Raw genomic sequence first — 11797 nt, 5'->3', positions numbered from 1 at the left:
GGCAGATTTGTAGCTGTTTCAGGCTTCACTCAAAAGCATTTAATTTTTTTCAAGCTCTTTGCTGAAAAATGTTGGCGATATAAAATGATGCTCAGCCACGCAGCTAAGAGTAACAACACCATGCTGAAGCTCATTCACCTAAAACAGGCATTTGTAATACAGGTTTGTCAAATCCGAATGTAATTTGATTTTTTTTTTTTTTTTTTTTTTTGTAAATCTGTTTATACTTATGCTGTGGGATCAACTTATAAATGTACTGTGATAACATGGCTCTGCCCTGTTTTTAAAGTGGAATAAATAAGTTTATCCTCCAGTTTGTATTGTTTGGGGTCATTTGTTGCCATTTTTTGTATTTTGTATGTGTATAACATAATTCTGTTGGCTCCATAATGTAGTGGGTTACACATTTGCCTAACGAGTGAAAGAGTCCTGATTTGATTCTTGGAGGAGACACTAAATCCCTTCGGGGTTGTATGATGAAGGGCATCCACTGCATTTAAAAAAACAAACTGCCCATTTGAACATAAAATTACTTTTCATTTCAAATGAATAAACTATGTGCATAGAATCTCCAGTTATTAAAATAACTTAGCTTTACCCCCATATTAGGTTTTTAAAAAGCTTTTTCTTTTCTCCTCCGGGAAGTCTAATGCAGTCTTCTTTACTGTGTAAGAATAGATTTCATGTCAGGCTTCTTTAAGTGCCTCGTCTCTCTCTTAAGCCTGTATTTGACTCAGTTTGTTCATCTGCTAACTGGAAAAGGCCCCAAGTGTTGATTCCAGTCTTGTTAATGTTAAAGAAAGACAAACACGGTATTGTCAACAAAAACTTGTCATTTATTTTTTTAAATAAGACAGTTAAGTTTACTTTTATCATAATTGGTTATTCTAAAGTGTGCAGCACAAGGCTCAATTTCTAAAACATACTGTATGTAAGGGCACTTCTGAGTGTCACTGCTTTCTGAAAATGAGCAGGACCTGCAGTCAGTGATAATTTATACCCAGTCCTTCAGTTCCACAGATGACAGTGTACCGTAAAGGTTTAATTATTATGGCTTCCAATTTTCCTCAAAAACTTGTAGAAGTAGTTGATCAGAATCTGAACCAAACACATCCTTCTGCTGGCAACAGCTTCATTCATTGAAGCGAGAATTCCAACACCCACGGGCAATCTACAGTATACACAGTATACAGTAGCACCTTCACTCAGGGAGGGATGAGCATATCTACGTAGTGGTGCCTACAACACTGGTAAAAACACATTTGCACATAAAGTTGACTTTCAGAACCTGAGCACAAGCTGCCCACTACACTCTCTCAAGCAAGCTTTTGATAAATGCAAAGATCCATTTGTCCCAAAAAATAAAAATAAAAACGATGATGATGACTGCATGAGGATCTCATTTCATTCAGCTCATGTAAAAGCCATTCGGACATCCCATCCATCCTTTGCGACCCATCAGAGGCACAGGACTCTTGTAACTTGTGCAGCACGATGGATTTTACTTGTCTAAACACCATCAGTCTCTTGCACTTCTCTCAAAGATCAGTAGCAGAATTAACAGGTTCTCAAACAATATTACAAAGTTCAGATGCAGAAAAATGGCACAAATTAACAACCAAAACTTAAGGCCTCAGCTCACAAACCAGTGAGGTAATAAAACAAAGCAAGCACATGTTGGCTCTGTTCATTAACACTCTGATATCTGGATGTCCACAGGTTCGCTTTTAGAACCGCATCACGACGGCCCATCGATGTTAGTGTCACGCCGTATTCTCTGAACACAGGTTTGTTTTCGATCTAAGAGACAAAAAAAGAGAATTTCAAAGTGGACACAATAAAACACTAACAGATATCAACAAAGGAAAACTTAAACGGTGATACATAAGTATGGGCTATTTTGGATGCACTTTGGAAAAACCAGACTTCAAAACATTTTTTAGGAACAAAATGTAGAGACTCTGGATTTTACATTTGAAAACAAGAGACTTTAAAGATATGACAAAACCTCATGTGGCATGTCATGTGATCTGTGTATATCAGGTGATTTTGTAAGGTTTTGTAAGTGAGAGGGATGTTACATGTAGTTTTAGACATTTAAATGCACAAAAAGGTTTTTGAAAGAAAAAAAATTGCCTGATTTGTGATGTTAAATTTAAGTGTGTGTAGTAAACAATCACCTTTTTTCCAGGTTTGGATGCATTTGTTAAAAAAAAAAGTTTTACTTGTGGTCAAACTGCTTCGTATTTCTTTGTGGATTGGAGCACACATTTGTGAGGCCTTTGTAATCCTTTTGAGGCAAAAATATATCCTTCTAATAAGTAAACTGAATTTCTTTGATAACTTATCCTGGAGGGCTAATTGTAAAAACTACACAACGTATTCATTTAGCCGAATACACAATTGTGATCACTCAGTCTTCACTATGAAGCTCTGACAGTGACGAGTCCGTTGACTTTACACGGGCAGCCTGTCCACGTTTTTGATTGGTCAGATGCTGACAGCAACACACCTTTCACAATAACATTCACACAGCTGTATTGGGAAACTCTGGTTTGACTAATTGGACCTTCGTGTGAATGCTTTGCTCTCTGTCAGTCAGGGTAAGTAAAGCCATATAATGAAAGGAGATGCTGGTTATGGTACGCTTGCTTCTTAGAACAGACATGTCAACTCATTTTCCTAAAAAACACACGACATGAAAATAAAACGGCACAAATTCTCAAATCTGACCAGGCATTGCTGTAAAAAACCCAAAAGAATGAGACATCTCACCTGTTGTGGGTCATGTGGCTCTTGACTAGGTGTCCAGCAGCGAGAGCAGCCATCAGGGAGAGCTCTCCTGCCAGAACAGTGGCACAGACTACACGGGCCAGCTGACGGGCATTGTCACCTGGCTGGTTGGGATTGCTAACACCAAGCATCTGCAGGTACAGAGGTTTGGTGTTAGAGGGGAAAAAATATCCTAAAAACGCATCAACAAATGGCAGCTATGTTACATGTAGTTGAGACTACCTGCAGACAGGCCTGCTGTGGCGACAGGTTGGTGCCTCCTCCCACAGTGCCGAGCTCTATAGAAGGCATAGTGCAACTGATGTACAGGTCCTCCCCACCTGGACCGACAGCCTCCATCTGAGTAATGCAGTTAGAGCTTCCCACTGTCTGAGCTGGGTCCTTAACCGCAACACAAACAAATACTTGTTCTTTAATAATATGTCTTTTTGTTGGATCATATACCATGCCACAGACATAATGTTTCACTATTTAAACCTTTTTTTAAATGTATTTATTTTATTTTTTTGTGTTAATTTAAGGTTCTATTACTTGTCCACAGGCAATGTAGATAGCAGCGACAATGTTGGCAGCATGAGCATTGAAGCCACCTATACTGCCAGCCATGGCTGACCCCACCAAGTTCTTGTTTATGTTCAGGTCCACCAGAGCAGCTGTGCTGCTCTTCAGCACCTGGGGAAACATTAAAGGGTGATTTTACAAACTGCAGAAAAACAGAAAAACTGGAGGGGAAGAAACTGTGGCCGCTGTCATTAGATTTCTGTCAGGATCCAGCTTTGAATTGTTTTTACCTCTCTCACAACTTTAGCAGGAATGGTGGCCTCGCATACAGCAGACTTGCCTCGGCCCAGAATCCAGTTGATTGCGGCAGGCTTCTTGTCTGTGCAAAAGTTGCCACTGAGCGAAAGCACCTCTACGTCTGGATGCTGCTGCTGGAGTACATGCAGAGCATGCTCAGTGCCCTGAAGAAAAAGACAGAAAGCACTCAGCACTGAAGTCAACATTTAAATAACAAGACCGAATTACAGAAGACTTCTCATACCTTCGAGAGCATGTTCATACCCATGGCATCGCCTGTTTGAGACTGGAAGCGAATGTATAGGTTTCTGCCAGCTATGCCCACCAACAATTTCTCCAGACGAGCAAACCTACAAAGAGTACTCACTAGTTATCATCTGTGTACCAAAAACACAGTCATCAATCAGTCATAGCTCTTCCACTGACCTGCTGGTCTCATCAAACGCCTCTTTAATCATGCTAAATCCGTCCGAGGTCTCAAGCCAGACTTTGACCTCTGCAGCCCGGCACGCTGAGGGCAGCCTGACCAGAGGACCCCTGGTCATGCTGTCAGCTAGAATCCGGCTGATGCAACCCCCACTCAGCTGGACAGGAAAGAAAACACTGTCAGCAGGGAGCACACACAGAAATAACAGCAGCCAGAGTTGGATACAATAATTTTCCATTGCAGTGAGGATGACCTTTTTTATGACCTTACATCCTCTAAAACTGGCTGCATATAGGAGGGCGATAAAAGTCCAAATCAGTTTCACTACCTGCCAATGAGCCATACCATTTTAGTTTTGGTTCATAAATTGTTTGGGGTTTTTTACCCAAACCACACTTTATGTTTTTAGATTTAGGTTAGTTTTTAAAATAACCATCTTTCTTGAGCATTGTAGTGACATCACACAGACCCAATAATTAAGGGCAAAGTGCACAACACCTCTCCAGGGTTTTGCCACAATGACTCACATGCACAGATTCGCTAAGTAAAAACAACATCAACTGAACTCCCAAGCCTAGCAATTAATTACTCACCTTATCAGCTGAGACCATTTATAGAGGATGGACGATAGCCACACTGATATCAAAAATCTAGTTTTATGCTGAGTGCTTTCACAATTGCTGCCTTGATGTTTTGAAATGACTCAGTCAGAAGAGAGCCACACCACAACCTATAAACTGCTTTAATCTCTTTTTTTTTTTGACTGCAATGGAAACCTGCAACTGAAGCTAATAACTCCTCAGGAAAGTCTTTACTGAGGTCACAGATCAACTAGACAATCAGATTCACTGCCACCTGCTGGTCATTAGACAGAACGCAGATTAAAGGCCCTCGCACTTTGGCTTATCAAGACTTGTGACTTATTCACAAGTGGCCAGACATCAGACATTATATTCCTGGCACGCCACAAATTTACACATGACTTTCTGGTCAGTGATGTTTCCTCCGCCCAAACACTGAAGTATTATTTACTACATATAGAGTTTTTTAAGTCCATGCTAACTGAACCACATAACCTTCTATATTATTAATCTTTCTTGACAGCCATTGCCAAATTCTATGACTTGTCAGTTTTTCCATGAATCTACAAACCCTGTAGATTTATTTATTTGCATCTACTGAAAAGATAGTTACTCTTCCCTCAGGGCTCCACACGAGACACACTTACAAAAAGTGCCCTGCATCCTCGGTTGGCGCTGGCTACCAGGCAGCCTTCTGTGGTGGCCAAAGGAACATAAAACTCCTTCTTGTCCAACAGAAGAGGGCCAGCCACTCCCACTGGCACTGGCATGTAGCCAATGACATTCTCACAGCAAGTACCCATCACCTAAAAGGCAAAGACAACACAAACTAAGCACAACTAAGAACAGAGTAAAGGAAAAAATGAACATAAAAACATTTGATTTTTTTAAAAAAAAAAAAAAAAAAAAAAAAAATTATATATATATATATATATATATATATATATATATATATATATATATATATATATATATATATATATATATATATATATATATATATGATTTAAAACTGACAACTGAAGATAAACATTTTTCCCAAGAATAAACAGGACTACACTTTAAAAGGACTGTCAGTACCTGTGAGTAGTTGTAGTCTTTGTAAGGTAGAGAAGCCAAGGCAGTGGGAACAGGAAGTTTGGATGATAACAGTTCTCTCCTGATGGCCACGCCCCTCTCTGGAGTCTCAAGGACACCTTCAAGTTTATAATTCATAATCTTGCGCAGGGTTACAAGATTCATCACCTCTGCATCACTCAGCAAATGGGCACCTCTCTGGAAAGAATCGTGGGCAAAACAGTGATATTTTTGAAGAATCTGAGGAACACAGAACATCATATATCTAGCTTTGTATTGTGCTTCCAGTATAACCTGACAACTTACCTGAGAATCTGAGAGGATGGCCATACATTCCTCCAGACTTCGGGGCTCCGACGTACAAACACTTGGAGGAGCACATTGTGTCTGAGCAAGAGAATCCCCAGAAGATGTACCACAAAATGCATTCTGAATCACATCTGCAGCAGAGGAATCACATGAAAAAACACAGCAGTTAGATCATCTTCATCACTGGGTACACGCGTTATCAAAGCTAGAAGCACCCGCTACGAGTCTCACCCTCTTCTCTAAATGATATGTCAGCTTCAGAGGAAAGTTTCACGTCTGAAGCAGCTGCTAAAGAGGTAGGGATGGTTGCCAAAACACTATTAGATGTCTTCTGGGGTTTCAGGGCTGGGAGGGACCTCATGCAGCAGTCCTCTGTCACCCAGGGCTTCGGACTGGGAGTGGAGCTTATAATGGTACTCTTGAGTGAAAGCGAGGACTCTGTCTCTGCTTGCTCAAAAAATACATACTTTACGGCCAGAATCAGAGCAAGACCGAGGGTTATCACCTGTTCCAGGTCGATACTGGAGAGAGAAAAAGTCATATATCAGTGGACGCAGGAATCAATAATACAAACATTGCAATATTCCATGGTTTACCTGGTGAGCTTAAGAGGCAATATGGTGCTAGGAGAGTCCAGTCTCTTTGCTACAGGCCCTTCCACTGTGCGGTTTTGACCTGAATGTTCAGCTGTCAGTCGAGTGTGAGCATGAACCAAAGCCAATCCCAGAGACTGAAAGACAACATCACACAGGCATCATCGTTCAGACCTAAAAATGCTTTATAATACACAATGTTGAAGACTAATCTAAATAAACATCCCCACCATAGATGATGGGAACTCACCATTATGATTTTAACCCTTTGAGTCACAGGATTGGGCTTGTTATCCTCTTCCTCAGCTAGCACACGGGAGAAGTGGCTCAGCTGCCAGATGGGGCGCCCCTCACGACTCTCCCTTGACAGCTACACACAAATATGCAGGACCACAAAAAATATTAATAAAAAAAATATATCACAGTTAAACTCTAGCAACTTGTTTCCTTATCTTATCTGTGTTTATTTCTCCAAATTGTTGCATGCACATCTCACCTCCAGCACCAGAGAGACACAGGCAGGGAAGAACGTCATGAAGACAAAGTAATTGGCCAGAACAGACATGCAGCCAAAACAACACATGATCTCCAACTGAGGCACACCTAGAAAAAAGGAAGAAACACAGCTGACTTCTGCTTTTCTACTCGATCAAGCATAACCACAATATTTCTAACACACAGAGCATCACTGATGATGCTTATAGGTGGAGAAACAGCAGTAATCCTTACCAGACATGGTTCCGATTCCTATAACCAGACACTCAACCACAGCATCCAGGGTGAATGTTGGGCCCAGGATGGCCATGCCGTGAGAAATGTTCTCCCTCACCTCCTCCTATTCCCAACACACAAGACCAATTCGTTAGTTAAGGATGCTTTACACTTATGTCCCCCATATGAATAAAGCCACATTTCATACATATGGTAAGACCAAATATGTGCGAAATTACCTGAGAGTTTGAGCTGAGGGCAAATTTAGCCAACGCACAGGCTCTAGACAGGTCAATAAGCAGGAGGAAAAAGGGCAGCGCTTCACTGCAGGGAGAGCAGACAAGTGTCAGCCAGGGAGTGACCTGGAATACTTTCCTTCAGTGTCATCTTACAATTACAGATCAGTGAACTTAATCTTACAGCTGAATTAAATCCTTGTCTCTAATGCAAAGGAGCTGCAGAGCTTCAAATGTATTGCCCTAAAATTGTGAAACAATGTGTACATCACCCTGCTGGTAAATGTTAACTATTTTGTCTACCTGATCTCACTAGAACATTAGCTGCCTCTTATCCTGCTACTACCAACTGTGTTAGCTACGCAACTAGTTTTACATGGATTAGTGATTTTAAAAAAACCCTCTCACTAACAATCATTTGCAGAAAGAAGGCCTCCCCTATAGTCAACACAGAAAAAGTAATAACTTTTGACAACAAAGTAAGCTGGCAGCAAGTTAAAGCTCTGTAAGATCAGCCTCTTCTGAGGAGGAAGTACAGTGTAATGTAACATCAGTCTAACTGAAACTCTTTGCATAACCTCGAACAGGGACAACATGTATATCCTTATCCTTACTTATTTTCTTACTTAGATTTATTATTGCTCATTAATAACACAAAGGTGTTTCTTACTGGATTAACTATGTTAATCAACAGAATAATAATTTAATAGAATACTTAATTGCTAAAATAATCCACTGCCTATGTACACTCTCAATATGTCACAGACCACTTTAAGAACCACTCTCCTAGCGTATATGTGAGTCCATTGGAAACACTTACTTCAGACCTGTCAGCTCCTTCCCAAAGAAATGGATGACGACTGTACTGAAGACAAAGCTGGAAAATACTGTAAATAATCCAGCAATACCTGGAGACGGAGGAGAAATGGAATGTTGGTGTATTTTTATGATAAATTTGCTAGCCAGTCATTTGTTTTTCAGTCTAAATGAAAAGCAAAGAAACAAACCAACCCAAGTAGTTTGGGGTTAAAAATGTAATACATTAAAATCATGTTCTATATTAAATCCACTGACAACATTTTATGGCAATTCAAACAGCTGAAGCTGGAAAGTAGTAAAAGAAAAACTGTGGCCACTAATGAGTGGTGATTATACAGCCAAAACAAATCTGTATGATGTGAGAAGAAGTGTTTACTACTGTCCAAAACTGGGGGAAAAAAACCCAACAAACATCTCATGATACTGACCTAGAATATATTTGGATCCAAGCTGTCTGAGATTCTTGAACTGGAAATAAATATAAATAATGGCCATGCACCGAGTGACTGTCAGAATAACTGCATCACTGCTCTGGATTTTCTGCAAGAAAAAAAAAACAGACATTAGTGTAGACCCTCAGGGGCGATCGTGGCTCAAGAGTTGGCAGTTGGTCTTGTAATTGGAAGGTTGCTGGTTCGAGCCCCGGCTCGGACGTTGTGTCGTTGGGCAAGACACTTCACCCGTTGCCTACTGGTGGTGGTCAGAGGGCCCAGTGGCCCCAGTGTCCAGCAGCCTCGCCTCTGTCAGTGCGCCCCAAGGCAGCTGTGGCTACAATGTAGCTTGCCATCACATGTGTGTGAATGTGTGTGAATGGGTGAATGACTGAATGTAGTGTAAAGTTCTTTGGGGTCCATAGGGAGTAAGTAAAAGCGCTATACAAATACAGGCCATTTACCATTTTACAAAACTCCGACAACATTTCTTAGAGAGTGCCACACCAGCCTCACCTCCTCCTCAACTTTGGGGCATTGGTTCCACTTGCACATCTGGTTGCTTGTTGCCAGGCTGTTCATAGACACGAAGCATACTGTCAAAGCCAGGGTCCCCACGATTACCTCCCATGGGTGCGAGGCCACCAGCAACCCATGAAGTCTAAATAGACGTGCCAACATGGTCTCAGGATATCTTCCTACTACACAAGATCCCAGAATCACCTGCGTTACAAGAACATTGTCCAGTCACTGGTAGTTAGCAAGTCTGACTTCTGTACGGCTTTAAAATCAAAATGCAGCTTGTGTGATGATGGCGAAATATAGTGAAAGACGATCGTCAAGTTTAATATACACACTCGGTCGCCGCAGTGCTGTCAAAAGGATTTAAACAATAGGATTCACAAAGGTATCATTACTCCTGGTTAGCATTACCTAGATGTTAACACACTGAGGCTATATTAGCGCAGCTTAGCTAATGCTAGTTACCGTAACATCGGTCAACATTAGCTACGCTGACTAATTTTACAGCCTGTCACCAAAATAACTTAATCCCCCTGGCTCATTACATTTTAAGTACTACTCTGCATTATACGGAAACCTGTAAACATACAAAGAGTTTCTTCGTGGTCAGAGAGTCCTTTCCATAGCGACAGTGCCCTTCCCACAAATCGCTTAGCCTGCTACATTGCCTGATCTGATGTAATGAAACTAATATGGCGATCCGGAAATACTGACGTCAATCCGCTTGTGAAGTCCTGACGTATGAACCCTGCTTCCGGCTCCAAGCTCCTGCTGAGTTAATAGAGGCTGTTGCCGTTATACCGTTTAGTAGTTTAGTAGTACAGTGTATCTTATTTTATTTAACACAAACAAGCCCTCAAGAATAATCAGTGGTCGTTGTCTGCATCTGTGGCTTTTATCAGCGCTGTTCATGTGGATCACGTCTCTGCTTTTTTTCATTCAAAGACGAAGGTAGTGGCCTACTTTTGCCCAGCGAGATTTTTTTTAAAAAAAGTATTTGTCCGCTTCCTGATTTCTTAGTAATCAAATAAATATTAGACAAAGATAATCTAAGTAACCAAAAATGCAGTTTTTAAATTATGATTTCATTTATTTATGGGAAAAGGGTTATTCAAACTTACCTGGCCCCATGTAAAAAAAAAAAAAAAAAAAAAGCTTCCTAAACCCAATAACTGGGTGATAACAATGACAATGGCAATGTGGAAGAATCTTAGCCCACTGGTCTGTATAATTGTTTAAATTCACCTACATTAAAGGGTTTGGAGCTTAAATAACCTGTTTAATGTCACACCAAAGATTTCCATTCGTTTTTGAGTCCAGACTTTCTTTAGGTCACTTTAAAACCTTCATTCTATTTATTTATTTATTTATTTATTACTGCGGTATTTTGGATCTTTGTCCTGCTGCATAACCCAAGTGTGCTTCAGCTTTAAGGTAGAAACTGATGGCTGGACATTCTCCTTTTGCAGTTTCTGGTAAAGAGCAGAATTCATGGTTCCATCAATTCACCCAGGTCCTTAAGCAGCAAATGATGCCCAGACCATCACACTACCACCACCATGTTTGACTGTTGATATGATGATCTTTTTCTGAAATGCTGTGTTAGTTTTACCCCAGATGTAACGGGACTCAAACCTTTCAAAAACTTCTCATCCTTTCAAAAACCACTTTTTCTCATCCGTCCACAGAATATTTTCCCAAAAGTCTTGGGGATCATCAAGACATTTTTTTGTAAATGCGAGACTAATCTTTGTGTTATTTTTAGTCAGCAGTGGTACTTTCCTTGGAACTTTCCCATGGATGCCATTTTTGATCAGTGTCTGTCTTATTGTTGAATCATGAACACTGACCATACGTGAGAGTAGCCTGCAGTTCTTTAAATGTTTTTCTGGGTTCTTCTGTCTTTCCAAGCATCCATTGAATGGACAGATAACATCTGATAACATCCAAAGAGAGGACATTTGGGTAGCATTTCTGCCTTAATAAATGAAATCATAATTTAAAAAAATATCATCCATTCATTCTTTTCCACTTATCTTTGTCAGGATCACCCATCCCAGCCACCATATCACCAGTCTGTTGCACATCTAACACATAGAGACAGACAACCATTCGCACTCACATTCATGAGTTACCAATTAGAATTACCAATTAACCTAACCCCACTACTGCATGGCTTTGGACATGTGTGGGAGCTGGAGTGCCCAGAGAGAACCCACTCTTACACAGAGAGAACATGCAAACTCCACACAGAAAGGCCCCAACCAGGTGGTGGAATTGAACTCAGAACCTTCTTGCTGTGAGGCAACAGTGCTAATAACCACACTGCTCCATTTAATTTTAAAAACTGCATTTTGTATTTACTTGGATTATGTCTGTATAATATTAAATTTGGTTTGAGTGCGAACATTTATGAAAAAACAAAGCTATGGAATCAGGAAGGAGGTAAATACTTTTTCACAGAGCTGTAGCTAGATGCTGAGTTGTCTAATACGAGTTT

General features: G+C 40.5%; 1 protein-coding gene across 1 annotated transcript; it reads right to left on the bottom strand.

Annotated features, from left to right (window-relative positions):
• Positions 1-813: 813 nt before the first annotated feature.
• LOC113025425 (3-hydroxy-3-methylglutaryl-coenzyme A reductase-like) lies at positions 814-10022 on the bottom strand. Its single transcript, XM_026173140.1, has 20 exons — positions 9887-10022; positions 9292-9498; positions 8773-8884; positions 8346-8433; positions 7529-7613; positions 7308-7413; positions 7075-7181; positions 6829-6948; positions 6582-6715; positions 6217-6506; positions 5983-6116; positions 5680-5874; positions 5247-5405; positions 4018-4175; positions 3836-3941; positions 3585-3755; positions 3325-3465; positions 3016-3174; positions 2776-2924; positions 814-1800 (listed from the first exon to the last, which is right to left on the bottom strand). The coding sequence occupies exons 2-20, from the start codon at positions 9454-9456 to the stop codon at positions 1764-1766; spliced, it is 2616 nt and encodes an 871-aa protein (XP_026028925.1). The 5' UTR covers positions 9457-9498; positions 9887-10022; the 3' UTR covers positions 814-1763.
• Between the last annotated feature and the right edge of the window lie 1775 nt (positions 10023-11797).

The sequence above is a fragment of the Astatotilapia calliptera genome, chromosome 7, assembly GCF_900246225.1.
Source record: "Astatotilapia calliptera chromosome 7, fAstCal1.2, whole genome shotgun sequence".
Classification (NCBI taxonomy): Eukaryota; Metazoa; Chordata; class Actinopteri; order Cichliformes; family Cichlidae; genus Astatotilapia; species Astatotilapia calliptera.
Note: the sequence above shows the minus strand (reverse complement) of the source record. Positions and strands in the feature narration are given on the sequence as shown.

What these genes read in the sequence shown, in the direction of transcription:
- LOC113025425 (XM_026173140.1), bottom strand. Translation starts at nt 9,456, where the DNA reads ATGTTGGCACGTCTATTTAGACTTCATGGGTTGCTGGTGGCCTCGCAC. An exon ending in TGGATCCAAATATATTCTAG is followed by an intron (nt 8,434 to 8,772) that starts GTCAGTATCATG and finishes CTCCGTCTCCAG; the next exon opens with GTATTGCTGGATTATTTACA. An exon ending in TCTACATTGCCTGTGGACAA is followed by an intron (nt 3,175 to 3,324) that starts GTAATAGAACCT and finishes GTTGCGGTTAAG; the next exon opens with GACCCAGCTCAGACAGTGGG.